The 22580-nt window shown below is 40.4% G+C and overlaps 1 protein-coding gene across 1 annotated transcript; it reads left to right on the top strand.

Annotated features, from left to right (window-relative positions):
* The first annotated feature begins 530 nt into the window (after window positions 1-530).
* Window positions 531-15236, top strand: LOC103155005 (ral guanine nucleotide dissociation stimulator-like 1). Its single transcript, XM_007576520.2, has 18 exons — window positions 531-784; window positions 880-972; window positions 3390-3682; window positions 4823-4867; window positions 4967-5169; window positions 5308-5453; window positions 5547-5789; window positions 6343-6446; window positions 6814-6898; window positions 8383-8454; window positions 8972-9058; window positions 9668-9700; window positions 9992-10113; window positions 10365-10454; window positions 11334-11463; window positions 11750-12064; window positions 13421-13535; window positions 13622-15236. Exons 2-18 carry the CDS (start codon window positions 949-951, stop codon window positions 13759-13761), a joined length of 2247 nt encoding a protein of 748 aa, XP_007576582.1. The 5' UTR covers window positions 531-784; window positions 880-948; the 3' UTR covers window positions 13762-15236.
* The last annotated feature ends 7344 nt before the right edge of the window (window positions 15237-22580 follow it).

Below are 22580 nucleotides of genomic sequence, written 5' to 3' on the forward strand. Positions count from 1 at the left end.
AACCACAACAATTAGAGAGACTTGACATGGTGTTTCTTTTCTGTTTGTTCTTTGATTTTAGGCTTATGTTTGTATGTCATTGTGTTTTAAGTGATTGTGTTAATATTTGTGATGCTTCACTGTGCTTTTATATTGCCCCTTACAGACAAATAAAGTTTTATTGAATTGAACTGAACTGAACTGAAATGAATGGAATTGAATTGAACTGAATTGAATTGAACTGGATAAAACTGCTGGACCTACAGTATCATATAAAAAGCGATGGCACTCTTGGAGGAAAATAGCTATTAAAGTCACATTTAAGGTCACACTACACCATTTTCATTGGATTTAAGTAAGATTTTAAGTAGGCCACTGCTGTGTGCTTTTTTCTTTTCTTTTTTTTTTAATAAAACAAAGCTAATTAATTCTAAAATAGCGCAATAGAATAATTAAAACTTAAAGAGTAACTAGATCGATAAAATAACAGTGGTTGACTAGAAGCGAAAGGACTTTTGACGCACACACAGAGCAGACAGGCATGACGGGGACACACCTCCTCCCCTCAGGCCCGGGAGAGCCGCCGCCGCCCACATAAGGACGGTCGGGTTTCTTTCCCGTCTCCTGTCACCGAGTGAGAGCCTGTGAGCCGGTGTCGGTGCTGGCGGACAGGCTGGGACAGCTCCAAAGATACTCGGGCACCAACCGCAGGCAAAGGCAAGAGAAACCAGCCCGACTCTTTAAAATATCCAGCTGCAAAAATGTATCTAAAAACTCTTCAACATTTCAAGACAAGCGCGTGAAGGTAGCTCGCGACCGGACCAATGTTTTTGGCTTTAAAGTTGTTGGAAAAAGGAAGACTCACACGGATTTTTAAAATTTTTTTTTTTGCTTGGCTAGTTGGAAGTTAACTTTACCTGAAGTTGCTGTCAAGATGAAGAGCCGCGCTTCGTAAGCAGAGCGGACAAGATGGGCAAATGGGAGCTGACCATGGTGAGTTTGGCTGGAAACGTCACATATCAGGTGTCACAGCAAGTTGCCTGCTGTCTGAGGAGGGTCTACATATTTTTTTGAATGGTAATAATGTTATTTTCTTACCATTCAAAAGGGCTCTGTGTAGAATTAGAGGACCACATTTAGTTAAGTTCATAACCTAGCAACCTTTGGCTGGTTGCTAGGTTCATAGCAACCACCCAAAGGACCATTAATGTGTTTTTCTTAATATTGTTCATGCTTTCTTTTTCACATTTGTTGATTTCTAGCGGATATTATTTTGTTGTTAACTTCAGTCAATGCTATATGGGATACACTATTTTATTATAAATCATAAAATAACTGCACATACAGTAGAACTAGGGAGAAGAGGTTGTGTTTTCAATCAACAGTGCCAACATGGACATTGTGGCTCACCGCTCCGGGTGAAATGTTATCGGGGGCGGCACAAGTGCTGAAAGTTTTTTGAAACATTAATTCTAATTGCAGACACAATAAGAGAATTTATTTTCTTTTGTGTTCACTTTTGGCATTTCAGATTGAGACGAGCCTGAAAAGTTAAACATATAAAGAGGTCATTGTTTTTGTCTCAATTCTTTTTGTGAGCTCAGCATTTCAAATGAAATGTGATCCTAGCAAAGATGTGGGCAGCAGACAGGATCTGTCCTACTCTGTTACCATGGAGATTAACCTATAAATATTCCTATGACGTTGTTCATTTGTCTGCAAACCACCAATTCATAGTTAGGTATTTTCAGATTCATTTATTCAAATTTTTGTTTGTTTGTTTGTTTAACTCTACTTTGAATTATTTGTTAAAGGTTTGGCAATTCACAGATTTTTATTTTTACAGTTCAACTAAAAAAAAAATCAGATTTTTAAAAATTGAAAACTTCTTAGCTGCATTGTTACCACTCTATCGGTTGGTATTTGCAATGCAGCCAATTCAGGAGGGCTGTTCATTTTCCTGGCTGCTGATTGGCAGCATCCATACGAGTAGAAATGAGGACAACTGTAGACATTAGCTCTTGTGGTTGTGCTAAGATGGTTTCCACAATGCATTTTAATGAAATTTTAAAATGGGCAGTTCTAATCGATTTTAGAAGGAGTCTCAAGTATTAGCAGATGTCAGCTGTTTGTGGGCAGCTGCTTTTAAATTAGCAAATTAGCTCCAATCTTTGGGTATTTTGGAAGAAAAACGTACAACCTAATACTGTAAAAACTTATCGCTACTTTGAGTTAAATGTAATGTCAACATATAAATGACACCAACTCTTGTGGACCAAATCATACCTTCTGATTTCTGTAGCAATATGCAGTGCCTAATAATAGATTCTTTGAATATTGTTTTTGCGAAACTGTATTTCAGATGCTGCAACTTGACTTGTTTTCTGTTTATGTTTTTGCTACATAGTGCTATCGCTAAACTAGCCAAAACTGTAGCTAGGCAAATTTTGTTAATTAGAACACATTTTTAATATATATATTTTTATTTCAGGTAGGATTTGTTACCTAAATCAAGTAGCTTATGTTGACATTTTTAAGTGAACTTTAAAAATTCTAAATTGGTTCCTATAGTTTGTGGAAAAGTAGCTTATTTGATGGCGATGCAGCTGTTTTCCTGTTACAGTGTGATAAGCTGGTGGCCTGACTCGGGCACTCATCTGATTAAACCGGTTCTCCAGTGTCATTCCAGGCGCGCTTTTGAAAACTCTGCTGTGACTTTGGCTTTGGCCGTAAAACCAAACAGAAAGCTCTAACAGAAAGCAAAGGCTAACCCTTTGTTTTCATTTTATGAAAAGAGGATTTAAATCTAAAAGCAATGACTCCCGCTGTTGTCAACACCTGCAGATATATGTGCTAAAAGGATTGAATACACTGGAAATTTTTCCCCCCTCCCCAAGTTGATGTGCCAACCTCTTTATTTTCCTTTGTTTGTCCATAAACACTGATGTTTAGCTATAAGATTCTTGGAAAGATCAGAGCTGCAAGGAAGTTGTTAAAAAAAAAAAACAACAACCCCCAAACAGACACACCATTATGTTATTATTCTGCATCGGTATCTGAATCAGCTAGATCTGAAATAATTGTTGTCATCATCACACGCCAGCCTGTTTGTGCCGTCGCTGTAGATGATGACTATTAGCAGATGTAAATATTACCTTGTTGCTGCGGCTTTGCGAGGGATCAATGTTAAGACTCAGTGGGCTGCTGTGTCACCTGTTTGTGTGGCCAGGATTGCTGGTGACTATTTCTTGTTTGCTGAGCTCACCCTCTGACCCTTCTGTTGTAACTGCAAACATAACTTGATCTATATTTGAACATGTTACTCTGTACCTTTTAGTTTTTATATTCCTGACAGTCATCCCCTCCTCCCCCAACTTGATTGTTTTTTTTGTTTATTTGTTTTTCTCCAGAATCCAGTGCAGGAGTGGGGTGAGGAGAAGGAGGACGGCGTGGTGTACGGGGTGACGCTGCGCCGGGAGCCGGACCCGTCCTCGCCCGGCCCCAGCGAGACGAGCTCCTGCTGCGGTTTTGTCCAGTACCGGACCTGCAAGGTGCGGCGTCTGAAGGCCGCCACCTTGGACTTGCTCATAAGTCACCTGCTGGACAGCAGCAGCAGCCAGGATCCGGACTACAGCCGGATCTTCCTCTCCACCTACCGGACCTACACCAGCACCACGGCGCTCATAGAGCTGCTCTTCCAGAGGTACAGCTGCCTCCTTTGTACCACTCCAAGCTGGCTACTGTCTGTTTTCATCTGGTCTTTTGGATTCTGTGTGGTCAACATCAGAGGTGTAAAAAGTACGGCCCATTCAAAGCATTTTGTGCGGACGGCGATAGAAAGACGGCAAAAACTTGGTTTTCCATCTCAAGTTTGGAGATGTAGAGTTAAAAAGAAAACTTTTCCAGTGATATTTTTTTTAGCAAAACAAACTTAAAGTTCTGTACACACACACACACATGCACTGGAAAAACAAAATCTCACCAAGTATTTTTCCACCAGTCCAACAACACCAATACAGTGGGGGAAAAAATGGAATGATTTAGATTGACGGTTTTGTGTCAAAATGGCCTAGTCAAAGTTTTAATCCATTGCAGAATCTGTGACAGTACTTGTAAAATGATGTTCACAGATGTTCTTCATCCAGTCTGTCTGAGTTTGAGCTAATTTTCTCTAAAAAAAGGGGCGAAACCTTCTGGTTGAGGGCGCACCGATCGCAGTATTTTGGTTGATCACAGATTGTTTTTCTTATTTAAGAAAATTTTTTATTATTATTATTATTATTATTTTGTTTTATTTATTTATTTTTGCTAAATGTAGCGAAAGAGTCATCAAGTTGGCAAGTATTCACATGCTGGTATCCGCCCATCACTCAAAATTAAGGAAGTCGGTACCAAACGATCGGCTGGCTAAACAAAATCACTGCACCTCTACTTCAGGCTCTAATTGTATAAAGTTTAATGGAGACAAAAAAAAATAAAACCTTTCAAAGGGTATGAATGCTCCTAGGAACCAATATGACAGTTTATTTTCCAGGACAAAAGAAAAGCATAAATCAGTCTTGGAAAAACAAAACCTCTTGTGTTTATTCATGCCCGGTCCCCATGTTTTGAAAGGAGCCTGGTGTTTGATGTTCCCACCGATAAAGTGAGCCTCTCGTCCCGGCTTTGATGTGAGCCGTGCCAAGCAGGTGCTCATTAGCTGGAAGCTCCCAACAACAGCCATTATGCGTTGCCTGGGTTTAACGTTGGGGAGTAGGCGGGTGCAAATAATAATCAAAAGATTTCAGAAGACGGAAAGAAAGAGGCTGACTTTTGATTTTTTTTATTTTTTATTTGCTTACAGGGACAGCGTCTCTTCAGATGTGGACAACGCGGGTTACTGCAGGAGGTGGGTGGAAAATGTCCCAGTTTGAGGTTTGTTGTGGTTTTTCCGTGGTTGGTAAAGTTTCCCTCCAGCGCTCTGCTCTCTCTCTCTCTCTCTCTCCAGCCTCCTGTTGACCTTCATCCAGACGTGGTTGGATGAGTACAGCGAGGACTTCAGGGACCCTCCGCTGCACCCGGCTCTCCACCTGCTGCTGGATCACCTGAGGATCAGCTCCGCCGTGCAAGGCGGCATGCGCAGCCAGCCGAACTTCTGCTCACTGGCCGGACAAGCCGAGGAGCTGCTCAGAAAGTTCCAGAAAGACGGAGGTGACCTTTTTATTCCACAACTTTTCCTTTGGCTACGACGACGCAGTTGGTCTTCTTGACAGTAATTGTGGTGGGAAACACGTTAAGTTCCCACTAGTAACACTGTTTTTTTTTTTTTTCTTTTTTCTTTTATTTCAGGAACATTGTCGAATGCTGCTGGTCTTGACCAAGGGGAGGAAGAGTCTGCCAGTGAGGATTCAGGATGTGAAACCTCTCTGGATCAGGGCAGCATCATGGATTTCTCCGCCTCAGCCATCGCTGAGCAGCTCACTCAAATGGACTCTGTGCGTCACTGGATATTTTTCATGTCTCATTATTAAATATTGCTCATATCTGATGCTTTAAAGGCTGACGGTGGGCTTCCTTGACCTTTCCAGGCCCTGTTTGTCAAAGTGGTGCCCTACCAGTGTCTGGGCTGTGTGTGGTCCCAGAGAGATAAGAAGGAAAACATGTCTCCCACCATCCGAGCCACCATCGCGCAGTTCAACGCGTTGACCAACAGGGTTATTGTGTCGCTGCTCTCCCAGTCTGCAGAACCAGCTAACGGCTCTTCTGGGTCGCCTCCTACCACTCCAGCCCAGAGGGCTCGCGTCATTGAGAAGTGGATCAAAGTGGCACAGGTGGGTTCTAGTAACTTTATTAGTCATTATATATAGTTGGTAAGTTTGGTTTATGCTTGACACTTGAAAATAGAAGCTCGGAATCAGGCCAACACTAATTTATACTCCGTGTGGCTCATCCTCACTGTAACCCATATTCTCCTAGACTTTAGGGGGCAGTGTAGGGCTCCTACATTAAGCGTACAACACTATAAATTATGCTAAGAAGTAAAAATACACAGTTATCGAATGTAACATGCAAACACCTGTGAATGCGGTGGTAGTTTTTTCTTTTTGTTTCTGTTGTCCAGAGACATCATGTGTGTTTTGTAGTGCAACTTTTTGGAAAAATATCTGCTGTTGGAGTGGCTCATCTGTTCAGCAGCAGACTGCAGGTGGATCAATTGGCTACACTTCTTGGTCTAGAACGACTAAGAATAACAATAGGGTATAGCACCTTGGAACCTTTGCATGTTTTCTCAAAAGTGCATCACACTTTGAAGATCTCATACCAACCTGGTTAGCATAGAACTGGAGAAACATTGAAATGACGGGAGTCTGTTTTGTTCTGCAGGAATGTCGCCGCTTGAAGAACTTCTCCTCCCTCAAGGCGATCCTTTCTGCCCTGCACTCGAATGCCGTCTACAGGCTGAGGAAGACCTGGGCAGCCGTCAGCAGGTGGGGTTTTTGATCATCTATGTACTTTATTTCATTTCAAAGGCCGCACTCTTTGGCCCGTCTCCAAGGTCGTAAATAGGTTTTCTCTACATAACAGCCTCTTAACAAGGACATCAACCTGCTAATGGGTGCAATTCTGTGAAACTTGATTGGGCGAGTCAGCAAACGTCTCCTTTGGTTCATGACCCATATTTTAGCTCGGGTCGTGAACTTAGTTAAAAGCTCACTAGTTTGGTGCTAAGCTTCACCTAAAATGCTTACCGTGCAAACAAGTTAAACTTTGGAAAGCTTTAAAAATGCTTACTGTGGATAATATTGGAACAACCCGCAGCTGTCGTCTTCATGTCATCTTGGTCCCTGTTTGCAGAGACAGCACTGCCACGTTCGATAATCTCTGGGAGACGTTCCCGGACGAGAACTGTGTTCTGACCAACAGAGAGCTCCTGGTGGAGGTGAGAAAAAGACATGTTTGCAGAGTTAACCCTCACATACCCAACTCATGAAGATCAGCACTGCTGGTATACCAATAAATTGTCCCAGAGCTCCTTAATTTTGGTAGATCAGTTATTGGCCATGAGTAACTGATCTTAGCAACGTCCACAAAGGACTGAAAATCAACTATTGTCCCTTTTAATGTCAGCATGTGGGCAGACAAACTAGCAACTTTGACTTTTCAGACCAAAGAAAAATTGATATCAGCCAAAAACGGACCTCAACCTAAACCTTCCCTTAAGTGGACAGACCCCGTTTAATAAAGATTCTCAATCGCGTTAACTATGGTTGAAAAAAATATGATGTTTTATCATTTTTACTGAAACACTTTTATCTAAAAACGCAAAAATATGGTTTAAAACAGTGGAAGACAACTAATAATAGAAAAGTCACGGTTATTCCTTCTTAATGCTGGTGCTCTCTTGGTTCCCCCATCACGATTCAACATGTATTTTGGCAAACAGAACTATTCCCAATTTCTTGTTAGCCTGTGATAAACTGCAGTAACCTTCTTTCAGCCATCTGATCGGCAGTGTTGTACCGCTTTCTGGCTATTACAGTATTCAAAATTCAAGGTCAAGACGTTAAACTGTTCAATGTATAACAGTATAAATTTTAAAATATGAACTTTTTAAAACATTAGCATGCCTTAGTACCAGTAACCAGTACATGTCGAATGTTAAGTAAGGTACAAATCCTTAATATTTGGAGTGCAGCAATTGCAGTTTTCTGGTCGCTCTTTAAAAATCATGACCTGCCCATTACAATTTGCCCCCATACAGAATTTTGATAAAATATTATTTGGTTTCGTATTAAAAAAAAGAACCTAGAATTACAGATTTGGATCTTGAACAGGCAAAAAAAAAAAAATAAAACAACAACCAGAACGTTAGCTCATGAACAAGGTGCAAAGATTGTCTCCTTGAACACCAATGCCACTCTTTTAATCTTTAAAAAGATTCCCTTTTGAGTTAATGTTTGCAGAAATGGTTATGAATAGCAAACAAGGGGCCTCGAGGACATCATGTTCCCGTCTCACTCTTCTCTCCGTGACTTTCTTTAGGGAGCTGCGTCACAGACGTCTTTTGTCCAGCTCCAATAAAGAACCCTAAAGTCATCAGATCCCTTGCTCTTTCTGTACCCAGCAGCTAAACAGCTAGCGTTTGTTGCCCCACAATACCTTCTCTTGATTGCCTTTCATTTTTCAGGCAGACCTCTTATCTATGTAAACACTGGCATTCATATGTATTCCAAACCTAAGCCTATTTGCTTATGGATAAAAACGCTCAGGTACATTGGAAATGGACTTCAGTCCTTTTGGAGAAAAAAAGAAGAACCTAACAATTAACTGTTAAACAGGATGTTCAGGCTAATGTGTGATTAAAAGCTCTTCCTTTTGCCAGTGGAACTGCAAACTGAGCACAGCTTTGATTGTCATCAACAGGACGGAAGCCAAGCCAATGTGGATAATGTTTCTCCAAAGTTAAGCAAGAAGTGTCAACTCCCCCGGCAGATGGTAAGCTATACCTAAATACAAATAAAGAAAAAACAAAAAAGAGAGAGAGCCCGATTAAGCCGGTGCTCCATATCACTTGGCCTTTCACCTTTGAGTCATTTTCATATGAGGCAGAAGATTCATGCAAATCCCCCTCATACTCCACGCCTCTGAAAGAGCCCCGCCAGGGTTGATTTCCCTCTCTGGAACGCAACTGGAACCCAAAACTATTTTTAGCTCCGCTCGGCGCTGAGCGGGTTTCAAATGGCGTCCGGTCAATAGGATTATAGGTCAGTAATAATAGACCAGACGGGGGGTTTTCATGGGGTCCTGACCACATTCTTCTGGGTGGTAATATGAGAGGTTCCGCTGACTGCCTTCAGTCCTGGTGTGAACATTGTCATGTTTAGATCTGTCACTGTGAAACAAGCCCATGGAAAGAAAAAAAAAAGAGTAAACTGGTTTTAGAGTAAAAGTAAAGGGGGAATAAACCTGCTGCTGTAACTTTAATGGGTTTCTACACCTGGCTTGTTTACAGAGTACCTCAAGTGGAGTGGTTCCTTACCTGGGCACCTATCTGACCGTCCTCACCATGTTGGACACGGCTCTACCTGACACCACAGAGGTAAACCATGCTAGGTCTATGCTGGAATACTTGAACATTTTATTGGCAGTTCTAGATCAAATTTACCAGAAGGGCCAGTGAATTTCATTAGAGCACAGAACAAAAGAATGAAACAATGTTTCATCTTTTAATATATTAAGTGAGCCAAAGCGCCACTTGTGGCTCTAGAACTGGACTTTTGAGTTTCTTGTAACCGTCAGTTTTTTGTTGCATGTAGATCATTAACAACTAATATTCTTACAGAAGCAATAATGGTAGTTTTAATACAAATAAAAGCTTAGTTTGATAAAGAAAAATTCTGCCTTTTTAGAATGAAATAAATTAGCTAATTAGGTTTTTAAAATTATGCTTATATACACTATTGAAGTTTTGAGCTTGTAAAATCAGCTGTGTAGCAGTTACAATAATTCACTTAAAAAAAACAAACAAATTGACCCCAAAGATGTGTGAAAAAATTGCAGAGTTGCTCAAGAAAGCTATTTGTTGTACTTTTACCAACATGGTTAATATTTAAAAAAAAAAACAACAACTTAGTTAGGCTTTCTTCTACCAAATTAATCATTGATTTATGTAATAAATGAAAGTGCTAATAATCCACTCTCCCAACAGGATGGACTTATAAACTTTGAGAAGAGGAGGAGGGTAAGTAGCTCCTGTCATTTAATGGATTCTTTATGTGACATTTCTCTACATGCTGGATGAGTGTATAGTAGATAGTAGAGCAGTACATATGTGTTGTCAGAGTTGACAGAAAGTTAAACATAAACCTGACTTCATATTCGAAGCTGGAGTTCTCATGTGACTTTCTTGAGTGTTGCAACTGCAACCTTGTTGCTCCGGGCCAGATTATGCAACCTGAAGTCCTGACATCCAGCGGTCCGTTTCGCCCTGCTCTCACCGTCTCACCGTCAACATTTCTCGTTTCCCACACAGGAGTTTGACGTCTTGTCGCAGATCCGCGTGCTGCAGGCGTCCTGTTCCCAGTACAAGCTCCCCAAACATCCCAAAATCGCCGCTTGGCTGCACGGACACAGACTGCTCACAGATCAGGAGAGGTGAGCCGAAAATATATATTTTTTTATTTCCCCCTTCGACATGTGACAAAATCACACGCATCCCTGCTTGAGTATAGTAAAGAGTTGGTTTCTGTGCACTACAGAAGTTGCTTTTTAAAACCTTTTTTCAGCATAAAAGAATAAAAGAAATGGAGGATGTTTGATTTGGAGATTCAAATTAGGGGAGGAAAAAAGCAGTTTGCATGAAAATTCAATACTTTCTTGTGTTTTCTATTTTCTTTCTGTTACAGCTATGAAATGTCAAAGCAGCTGGAGCCTCCGGTGGACGCTTGTTCACCGAATTCCTGGAGCAACCGCTCTATCACAAAGAAACTCTCCTTGTGAGTGTCACTGCGTACAACGTCTCGGAAAAGTAGTCAGACCCTTTGACCTTTTTAAACTTTGTCACAACCACACCCTACAACAAATTTTAATTATATTTTATGCAATAGAGCAATAAAAAGGAGTAGAGGACTGAGAAGCGAATGGGGTAGTTTGTTTCTACTACCTTCCCACATATGGAGGTTGAAATTTCTTCCCCTCCTTGCTAGCAACCTAGCTGAAGCTCGTTTGGATTGTAGCTCTGGCTGTCTGTTCAGACTTGTCCTGCTGTGACCTGTTGAGCATTAGGATGCTATTTTAGGCTTGAAAAGCTTCGACTCTAGGCTAACTCCTTTTAGCACAACTTAAACATAACAGTAGTGTTTCCCAGCGTCCCATCAGATCGGTTTTAGACGCGAAAAGCAACCCCAACTGGGCCGAGGAAATCAGCTTGTGCATCGGATTTACAGCCGTACCCAAAACGTGAATCCAAAGGTTCCAGCTCAGGATGTTTGTAGATTTTTTAAAAAAAAATGCATTACATTTTTTTTAAATCTTTGTAATTATTTGAAATTAGCGCTCTAATTACATTCCTTCCATTTCACAATTATGTTCCACTTCGTCTTGATCTGATGTCCTAATAAAATACATTGAAGTTTGTGGTTGTTACATAATCAAACATGGAGCTGTTGAAGGGATGTGAATACTTTTCCGCAGTGCTTTAGCTTATGATGGCGTATTCAAACCAAAAGTCGATGCTCATAATTTACAGGGGTCATCGGGTTTATTTACATTTAGATGATAAGAATCAAATGTTGATTAACAGCTTGTGTAATGTTGTTATTCTTCTGGTTCAGTTGGTTTGCTGCAGCATCCTTAATGAGGTTTTTCCCCCTCAGCTTCAGGTCGGTGAGTGAGACCGCTAAGAAACTCCCCGCTGACCAGATCAGCCTCTCATCCTCTGGATCCAGTGGATCTGAGATGGAAGATCTTTCTTCTCCAAACACAACATGTTCTATTAAACTACAGGTAACCATCTCTTTCCCTCTCTGTGTGTGAGAGAGTGTGTCTCTGTTCTTAGATGAAAGCCCATTGTCTCTGTCTTGTATCTATTGTCTCTAGTGCTGACACTGATGGTCTTTGTTGAAAGCCAAGTCATTGTGTGTCTCCAACAGAATGCGCTCTGTTTCTGAGTCGTCCTCTTGAAGCAAACACAACATTTACGCATTTCTAATTAGTAGAGAAAAGGGGTTTTTAATATTTAAACACCATTCAAGAAAGTTTATTTTATTTTCTCTCTGCTTTTCCTCTCCAGTCCTTCCACAGCTCCTACAACAACGTATCTGAGGCCTTATCTTCCTCCTCCTCTTCCTCGTCCTTCCCTTGCCCCTCAGCTGCTTCCTCTCTAGAGTCTCCGTCTGGTTCCTCGTCAGACTGCAGCGCCAACCTGTGCGGTACAGAGCCGGCCGCCGCTGCCGCCCGACCCAGCGCTCACCCGTCCCCCCACCACAAGCGCTCCATTTCCATGACGTCCCTGCCCATGTACAACCGGCAGGGCTGCGACTCCTGCATCATCCGGGTCAGTGTGGACCTGGGACTCGACAACGGCAACATGTACAAAAGCATCCTGGTGAGTTTGGTTCAGTTTGGAGTACGGCTTCGAGATGTGGCTTTAAAAAAAATGTTACGCTTTTTTCCTACCATCAGATTGTCTCGCTTTTTTTTTCTTCTTCTAAAAATAGAAATTCCAAATGACTACAAATATTTTCAAAAAGTGGTTTGTATCATCCCGCCTGTGAGTTTTATGATGGATTATTAAGAGCAGGCTAAAGTAAAAAAAGAAAAAAAAGGTCTAACAGTGATAATACTTACGCAACTTTACCAGAAGAATGTCTTAAAATTAGAAGAGAAATGTTGCTTTAATTAGAAAGATGGTTATTGAGATCTGTATGGTTCTGTCTTCATCATAATTTATGATAAATCCGGATGTAAACAATGGTTGAAAATTATATTTATGAACTTTTGAAAGTCTGACAATACTGACGGCTCCTATCGTTGAATAAACTTCAAAATTTATCTACAGATGACGGCATTTATTATTTCTTCCATAAACAGAGTGCTGCTGTGTTATGTCTGCGTTCTTCTTCTAACTTCTTTCACATCATTATAGTATGAATGACAACACAAAAAAAGAATCAGTACAAACCGCTAGCTCCTGTGAAGATCAGTTTAAGTTTGTAACCAAAGGTTAGAGCCGATCAAGCTGAAAATTCTGGTCGATTTCTTGTCTAAGAATATGAATGAAACATCTGAAGCATGTTTAAACTTGCTTAAAACAAGCTGAACCCTAACCCTAACTCCAAGCACTTTGTATTGCCTTGTTGCTGAAAACGTGCTATATAAATAAAATTACCTTACCTTGTTAGGGTTCACTGAGGAACATGAAGACTCTATAGAGTCTATTTGAGGTCAAATAGAGTCTATTTGAGGTCAAATAGAGTCTATTTGAGGTCAAATAGACTCTATAGAGTCTTCATTCTTGGACCACATTAAAATGGAGAATGCTGGATTCCTGATATTCCTGCAGGCTAATTTTTCCTCTTTTGATTTTTAAAACTATGTACATTCTGTCCTCCTTGCTCTTTATTTTACTTTGGGGCCACATCTTTGGTTTAATTCTTGAGTATGTAGGTTTTGGTTTGGTTTTGCATTGTTCAGTCAGATGTTTTCATCCATAAATATCTGTCTGGTGTGGTTGCTTATCTTAACACCAGAACAGGAATCAGTTGGGAAGCCTTACCGACAAACCAAAATGGAAAACCCAACCAAAACGGAAGCAGTTCTTCAAAATATCAAGAGAAAATGCTGTTTGGCGGGAATGGGCTGTCTCCAGTGCATGCTAAAACACGTCACACACCGTGACTAAACGGAATGTTGCCACTCACTGAGGTGTGTGTTTGTTTTTGTTTTTTTTGTGTCTCTGCAGCTGACCAGTCAGGATAAAACGGCCCAGGTGATCCAGAGGGCTTTGGAGAAGCATCACCTGGAGCACATGAACCCGCAGGACTTCACCCTGTCGCAGATCATGTCGCAGCAGAAGGGTCCGAACACACCGAGCCGGTCGGAGTAAACGCCGCGGTCGGGAGAGTAACACGACGATAACCAGCGTATGTTTCTCTGTCCTCAGAGTTGCTTGTGCCGGACAAAGCCAACGTCTTCTACGCCATGTCCACGATGGCTAACTTCGATTTCGTCCTGCGCTTGTATCGCAAAGGCCAGAAGCAGCCGCTGAGACAAACCGCCAGTCTCGGCTGGTTCGCCAGGTGAGGCCCGCTAAGCCAAGCCGATTGGATCGATCGGTTCCTGGGAAAACGGGCTTCGACTCATAAAAGGTGGCTTTCCGAACTCTATGGTTCGTTGCTTTGCACCAAAAGGAATGAAAGCAGAATGCGTTTAAGGAAGCTTACAAGATTCTAACAAGAAAAAAAGCACTTTAGTGATGGAACTTAAAACTCCTTCATCTTCCTGGTTGGAACACTGCCTGGTGTGAAGTGACTTTTCCCACAGAGATTTCATGTGAACGCTGATTCAATTTGACTTGCTAGACGACGTGCGGGAAAACACCCTTGTTCGGAAAGCACGTGCCAATGCATTTACACAGGAAAAAGAAAAAAAAAAAAACAGTGACAATAGTACGTTTCCCGACTGAGTTGGAGTCATTAAAAGGGATTAAGACTTAAACCAATGATGGGTTAGAACATCTGCCTTTGTCCGACGTCACTTAGTTGGAAGGCATCTGAAAGGCGTGTGGAGGTTGAGTTCTCTGGTTCATGGTGTACCTCTGATGGTTGCCACAAGCGACTGGCAGCTCCGACTGGAAGGAGGGCATTCCTGTGGCAGGGATCATGACGGCAGCGGCGAAACGTTGACGTTCTAGATCTGTACTCTGAATATACAAAATGAAAGTAAAACTTAAACGTGTGGTTTTCTATTTTTTTGTGTTAGTTTGTCTTTTAGACTTTTAAAAGTTCAAAATTTGATAACGTTTTGTATTTATTTTGCTTCCACTGTGATTCACCTTAACCGCACCTTTGTTCGATGAGCACATCTCGATGACTCATCACTTAACTAGCTTATCTCTTAAATGGCAAAAACATTGCTTGTTTAAAAAAAAAATTCTGACAGAGTTTAAAATGCTCCCGTTAATGCCTTTGTGATTATTCTAGTTTTTTTTTTTGTTTTTTTATTTAATGAATGTTTGAATATCTAACACTATAAGGAGTCTGTTTAAGCTGTAACTAAACAAACTGACCCAGGATTGAAGTTGTGCTAAAACTAGCTAAGTGTTTGATTATGTTGACGGAATTTTCCAGAAAGTCACGTCAGTCGAGGTGACATTAAGATCTTCGGTTTTATAGAAGGGCAGCAAAGACGAACCGGATACCGTAAACACACATTTATTAAATCACGAGTTTCTTTCCTTTTGAAAGCCTGAAAGTTGAGAGGTTTTCAGCCCTGAGGGGAGAAACGGCTGCTGTGGGAAGATGATGAACAGGCTTTTCAATGACTTCCACTTCCCACAGAAGCTGTTTCTAGAAAACACACTTCAGTGTAACGTGTTCCTGCACATGACACCTGAAGCCACACAGTTTTTTTTCCTGTAAAACTGGTTGTCATATCATTTTTTTAATTGCCAAAAATTTTCCAAACAACAAAAGAATTGACTGTTTTCAATCCAGAATTTGATTTGCATTACCAGGATGTATTAAAAACCACTAAAATAAAAATAAAGTTTCCAACCTGTCTTGTCTGTATTGGTATTTAGAGTAAGATTTTGTTTTGACAAAAAATATAGACTTACTAGTTCTTTAAAGTTGCAGTGACTGCCTTAAATTTGGACATAAACTCAATGATGTGCTTTTCTTTTCTAACCCTTCTGCATTCCTAAAAGGAACATGTGCAAAATCCACCTTTTTAGCCTTGAAATTCATATTTTTGTGAACTTTGATTATCTAGGAGTGCAAAAAATTCTAATTTATTCGCTCTGAATGTTATTTTTATACTCTTTTTGGGTAAAAATTTTCAGTCTCTTCATTGCTCTCTGTCACCTATTATCTTTTCATGTGTATTCTGTCACCGCATTTGCTTAGGAACTGCTTAGCAAGAAGGTCGTTTAAAAAGGTCATGATTTAATAGAATTTAATACTTGAGTGACATTCTGATCCACACTCCACATCAGTTGGTGGCGGTAATGCACAATTTTCGTTGTTTGCAAACCACCAATAAACATCAAAGAAGAAGGAAAAAAAAGAAATGACTAAAAAAAAGTCATGGACTTCCGGTTAATCAGTTTTGTGTATGAATCCGCCATTTTTCTTTTCCTCGAGCAATTTTTGTAGTACAAGTTCAGCTATGCCGAAGTAGTTGTAATAAGTAACCAAGTCAAAATGTTCGGTTCCAGCGTGTATTTCTTATTACTCATCATCAGAGCCTCTTCGAAGTATCTGGTTAAATGTTATTTTTATCAGAAAAGTACACACATTAGTGGAGATCAGAAAGTAGGCCTTCTTGAGCGCTTCAGCAACCTCCGGAAATATCAAGAGTGATTTTTCGAAAGACCTCCTCTGATTGAGGCGTCGGTTCCTTCTCTTTATTGAAATTACAGCAAAGCGGTAAGCTCCAAATCACATTAAAATGACAACAAAGCTTATTTTAGACCGATTTTTTTGTGTGTGTGTGTGTGTGTGGTGATAATGACGTTTTGGCTATTGGTTTGATAGCGGCATTGAGCCTTCCTCTTCCTCTTACGTTAGCGCTGTGTTCTAGCTTTTAGCAGTATCCTTGACGATATAAATATGCCTCAATTAGACATGTTTTGGATGTTATTTGGCTTTATTTTTAACATTTTTGTTTTGGAGAACACATTACCAAATGCCTTCAAAGAAGTTCTTGACGCTCCCGTTAACTAATTCCTTAATGATGGCGGGACTTTTACTTTTTTAATGTTATTGTAATAGCATTAATATTTTAATAGGTATCTGACATGAATGAATTCTTTGGTTAAGCTACGCTCCATATTGTAGTCTGAGAGGATATAAACACAGAAATGACACCATTGCGATCCATTAAAAATCACCTTCATTCTCCTGCCCTGGGACAGACTCTGACTCTGGCTCTAACATGTATGGATGCTGCATGGTTGTTGACATCTTGGATAAAAAATTTCCTTGCAGGTAATCGTATCGTTTCTAACAAGCTACAGAACTGACCGAATGGCGTGGAGTGGGACGGTCTGCGACCTGGAGGGGGGCGGGGCGGGACGGGCACAGTGGAGCTACAATAACGAGGAATTCAGACCAAAGCATTGCATTTCTGCTGTACGTGGGCCATAAGTGATTTACAGGTGAAAATATTCAAAAGCATGAAATGTCCACATTATATTGTAGTTATTTGCTTAATTATGTTACTGTTGTTTGACAAACAAAAATACTTCAGCAATTATTGTTGTTTAAATCCATATTTTTCCAATTTTGCTAAATTTGTAGCCGAAAGTGCTGCTTTTCTGTAGTTGCACACATTGCAGCACTGCCCCCTGCTGGTGCTCATTTGTAAGTCACACCACCCACTAATTCTATCGGCCATCGAGGCTTTAAAAATAAAAAAACCATCAAAATAACTCAAATAAAGTTAATTAATAAAGTTAGCCTCGTCGAGTTTGTTTCTTATAAACTAAACATATTAGAGAGAGAATCTGCTCAGGCAATGTGGTCCCACTTTCAATCCGCAAACTAATCACAAAACAGAAGCAATGTTGGACACAGCTTACTTCAGGTCTATTCTACAAACAGAAATTTGGGATTAAATTACATTTAATTTAACAAATGTATCTAAATACAACCTTGTCTTGTAGTTTATAAATGTTTAATAATGGCAAAATTCTTTAAAAAGAAAAAAGCTATGAAATTTTGAAGGGCTTTGTGCATTTTAATCGGACCAGTGAGCCACAGATTTGAGCATAAGCTAAATCATAGGTCATATGCATACGAGTGTGTGTAAGAACATGTATAAGCACATAGAAATAGGAATAAGTGTGTATTTGTAAGCATAATAAAAAAATAAAAAACCAAATATACTTTATGAGGATCATTGGCAGATATCAAATAAGACCAATTATGGTGGAACAAAACTGCTCAGGCCAAATTTCTGAGAAGGATCCGAAATGTATGCTTTAGTTCAGTCCATTCATAACTCTGGTTGTTATATTACTTCAATAAAAAGTTACAGACCTTCGTATTACTTGTAGTTGAGAAAGTTTCTGTGTTGGAGAGTATCTTAAATTGATATCCAGCCGTAATTAGCACCCCGACAGTGCTAATTTAAAAGTCAAACTTGCTAGCAGTCGTTGCCAAGTAACGGCACGAATTAGCTGTCGTCAGGTAAAAGGCTGACATGCTAACTTGTTAAACTAGACTTTAAGTTTTAAAGTGTTTAGCTGACGTTTCATGCCTTAATCATACTTTAATTTTCTTTCTTCTTTTGACATGAGAGGATAAATCAAAAATAGATTTAGACTTGGACTTACTATATTGTCATTGCACAAAGACCCGACAGTGAATTTGGCAACAAAATGGGGTTGCTTGGCGACCGGAGTACACAGAAAAAATACTGAATACTTGTAGTTAGTCGCAATCAAACTAATTTTGTTAAGTAAAATAAAATCGTTACAAGTTGTTATGTCATTTTTTGTCACTAAATTCTAACAAGTCGTTAATATCAGTGGACACAGTTCTCTGCAATTCCACGTAACGGCGCTGAGGAGCCGCCAATGGGAGAAATATGTCACTAACAAGCTGTAATGCCATTGATACGCCGCATGGGGTCAGTAATGGCCAACCTTTTTTAGCACATTCAGTTCTTACAAGCGCAGCTGTCACCCTATCTCCCGTAGAGGTCTTTCACTGCTGTGGACATATTTTGAGGAGGTGATAGCTTTAAACCTAAAAAAAAAGAAAAAAGGCTAAGCTTTGTTACACTTCAAATTTAAATTAGGACTCAGTGTGACTTTAGAGGATATTTGTGACAACTGAAAAGAGCCTGACTTGCCCTGCTGGTCCAGCCAAGCACTTGGCTGCAGCATATGCACACTCAGCAAAGGGGATATGGGTCTGGATGCATTAGATGAGGATTTGCCTCACATTGTGTGTTGAGGGTTTGTTGCCTAGGTCAGCAGTTGTAGAGGAGAACCAGGACATTGCCCCTCGTCTCTTGCTATCTCATGTATTATTCATGCCTGCGATGTCTGGCTCTCTCTTTCTCTCTCTTTGTATTCTTACTGTGAGTAGCTACCAAAAAAAGAAGAAAAAAAAACTTGAAACTGCTAAATGGTGCTTATTTACCTATTAAAGGTACCATCCAGTAGTTGTGTGTGGTTACTAGTAAATGTAGCCAGACAAAAATAAGGCAGCATGGATTTCCATTGGAGAACTCCACAAAGTAAGTTTTTTTTTAAAATGTATATTGAAGAAAAATAAGAAAAGACCCTTGCTGATTAAGTTTGGTGAAAATTTTGGGTTGGTGACATCACAAGAGGTGCAAAAATGAAGCGTGTCCTGGCCATTTTGTCCCATTTGTATCAGTTTTCTGGTACAAAATTTTACACTGATGAAGCACCAGTTTGTTCCTGCCCAGTTAGTAAGGTATCTTTATTCTGCTTGTGTACTATAAAAAAAGTGTAAATTAAAAAAAATTAGTTATAGCTCTAATAATCTGTTCACAGAAGGTAACTTAGTTATTTTATGCAATCTTTCATATTCTATAGAAGTAAGCATGCCCAAATGTGGATCAAAACCGAATTAGAGAGAAATGGGGTGCAATACAAATCTGATAATAATTTAACGTTTAATTAAATTATAATATTTGCACAACATAGGTAAGCTTTGAAAATGTTATATGACCGTTTATTTCCTACATTCATGAAAACGAAAACTAAAACAGCTTTTTTTCCCCTCATGTTTTAATGTTGCCTTCCTCATCAAAAACATACTCAGCCAAATTTCCGCCTCACAGAGGAGCCCCTCACTCAGCTCCTCTAGACTAGCGGCAGCAGCAATTAGCAAACTACCTGGTGAACTCAACATACGCACTACTTTTTATCGCAGCGCTCCTCAGAACGGGAAAATGAAGCAGTGTTGTGGTGACTTCCTGAAGGCGGAGTTTCAGAAAGAGCAGAAGCTTCTTAAAGAGACAGAGGCCCAATTTCAAAGCATAAAATTGCAAAGTAAAATTTCTTTAAAATCATATTTTAATTTATACAGCATTTTCATAACAACAAAGGTAACATAGTTACTTGACTGTGCAATGAAATGATGGTATGTGGCTGGAAAACACACAATCAGTCTGGTAAAGGAAGAAGTTCTGATGGTTTCTGAAGCGTTGGAGTTCTATTCCGGTTCTGGTCATCTTCTCTGTGTTGTACTGTTGCCACAGTGACATGAAATCCATGACTTTGAAGGAGAAATGATAACTAAAATACAGTTAGAAGCTCTTTACACTTGCCTTACAACTTTCATGATGTCACTAGAGGCAGCTGAAAGAGGAAGAGTTTTTTTTGGGGAGGTAAATTTTACAACTAAATCATGAAACAAACAGAAATGACAGTGAACTGTGTGACGAACTGCATGTGAACTCTGCTCTTCAGATTGAAGGTCATGCCCTGATTTGTCCAGGAACCACAGTTACATAATTAGGATCAACGAGGCGCGGACTGACCGTCTTCACCTCCTGACCTTGGACTGTTAGAGGAAGTGAGAGTCTTTACATGGCGGGATTTGAAACTTTTGGGTAATATCACATCCCAGGTACGCACTCCTTGTAGTCTATTTATTTAACAAACTCGATTGTAGAGAGCACCACATCCAATCACGACACAAAACTTCCAATCCCAGCGGTTCGGATTTGGCACGCGGCCATCATGGTCAAAACCTCTGCGTCGTTAGCACCAGCCCGATGACTGATGACCTCACGTCCTGTTTACTTGGAAAGACAGAAGTGCGTCGTCGGAACGGCGAAGCAGAAGCGAGACGAGGATGCTTCGGTTTTGTTATTATTAGCGGCGCCCCTGTTTTGGCCTCGTTTATTTTTGTTTTCACCAGCATGCCGCGCAGATCAGGTTCGTCATGTGAAAGCAGAATACCTGACGTTCTGATGGAGAACAGGCTGCTGCTCTCTCTGGTTGTGTCATAACAGCCGCCGACTGCAGCGGCACGCCGGGAGCGCGTAAAGCTGCTGAAATACAATCAGTACTGGAGGTTAAATTTACAGCCCGCTGCCTGACCCGAAATCCGAGCCAGAATTATTTGCTTGATTGGCCGGGTCGGTGCGTTTAATAAGCCTGAAATACATGCAGGAAAAAATGAGAACGCACAATTTAAAGTTGTGTTCATCTGATTGTTATGTTCTAAATAGAGGAGTGGTACGACAGAATATTAGGGATTCGCTGAGAAAATAAAACATGAGAATAAAATCAGAATATTTCAAGATTGAAGTTGAAATATTACAATTGAGTCGTAGTGTTACGATAATACTCATAATATTACAACCTTGTTCTCATAATAATATTGTGGCTGCATTCTCGTATTATTTCACCTTTACTCTCATATAACTTTATTGTTGTAGTATTAAGATCCATCCATCCATTTTCTTTACACCCTTGTCCCTCAGTGGGGTCAGGAGGTGCTGGTGCCTATCTCCAGCTAACGTTCTGGGGTCACTCTGGACAGGTCACCAATCTGAAGCAGGGCAACACAGAGACAACCATGCACACACACACTCACACTTGGGGGCAATTTGGAGAGGCCAATTAACCTGACAGTCATGTTTTTGGACTGTGGGAGGAAACCCACCCATGCACAGGGAGAACATGCAAACTCCATGCAGAAAGACCGGGGCCGGGAATCGAACCCTGCAAGGCAACAGCTCTACCAACTGCGCCACTGTGCAGCAGCCTTTTTCTTGCATAACATGAGAATAATAACACATTTAGACTTAAATCTCAGAATATCACGACTCTATTTTAAAATGATTACAACTTTATTCTCATATTATGATTTTTTTTGTTCTTGTAATACTACCATGTTAATAAAAGATTATGACTTCATTCTCATATTGTTACAACTTTCTTCTTGTCATTTTGGCTCCGTTTTTTGTAATATGAATTTAATCCTGTAATAATGTGACTTTATTCTCCAAATGTTGACTTATTTTTGCAATTTTGACTTTATTCATGTCATTTTATTTCAGATTTTCTTTTACTTCTTCATAATATTGCTGTGTTGTGGATTGATAGAGGAATCTGTTGAGGAAATAAAGAAACTGTGCTGGGATCTTATCTGCATTTGATCCTGAGTATCTGCTGCTGTTGCAGTAATTGTATCATCTAGGCGGCTGCGTCGCCGCGGCGCGAGCGGCTGTATGCATGTCTTATTCTAAGCGGCGCCATCTGCTAACCTTGTTTGCGCGTGGCAGCGCCGCGTACAGCCGGCAACATGCTGAACTATTTTCTTTGCAGGGGGAAGAGCTCATGTTGAAGGTGTCGACAACCCACACATGCAGTGAGATATGATGCGGCCAGCGTATAGCGCATACATTTGTTGCTTCTGTATTTATAGAGGAGCTGAATACGAATCCCCATGTGGCTCCATATCATTTTCTCCTGATGTTATTTCCACCCACGGCTCGCATACTTCTACGTTTTAGCTCTCAAAAGGAGTGCAGGCACGTTGCTCCGCATCTTTGATATTCTTCCTCACTATGGCTACTGTTGCCAAAGTGCGACTCCCATGGGGCTGGTGGATGGAGTTGGTATAGTTACGGCGCTCTATTCTGAGACAAATGTAATCAGGTTTCGTGATCTTCGTGGTGTATCCACCGTCACGCTCCCCGAACTACGCGGCGTTTCGTCACGTTGCACGTTTGAAACCTCAAAGTGTCGTTTTTGTGTATCGCTCTGAACAACAGAGGTCAGGAAGGTTGAAAAAGGGACAACGCCGGAGATCAAATCACGTTTATTTGAAGTTCAAAATGCTTTACACCATAAAAAACACAATATAGTCAACAAGCAATAAAAATGACATTTTGTCAAATGCACC

The sequence above is a fragment of the Poecilia formosa genome, unplaced genomic scaffold, assembly GCF_000485575.1.
Source record: "Poecilia formosa unplaced genomic scaffold, Poecilia_formosa-5.1.2 Scaffold409, whole genome shotgun sequence".
Lineage (NCBI taxonomy): Eukaryota > Metazoa > Chordata > Actinopteri > Cyprinodontiformes > Poeciliidae > Poecilia > Poecilia formosa.

What these genes read in the sequence shown, in the direction of transcription:
- LOC103155005 (XM_007576520.2), top strand. Translation starts at nt 949, where the DNA reads ATGGGCAAATGGGAGCTGACCATG. An exon ending in AGTGGATCAAAGTGGCACAG is followed by an intron (nt 5,790 to 6,342) that starts GTGGGTTCTAGT and finishes TTTGTTCTGCAG; the next exon opens with GAATGTCGCCGCTTGAAGAA. An exon ending in GATCATGTCGCAGCAGAAGG is followed by an intron (nt 13,536 to 13,621) that starts GTCCGAACACAC and finishes CTCTGTCCTCAG; the next exon opens with AGTTGCTTGTGCCGGACAAA.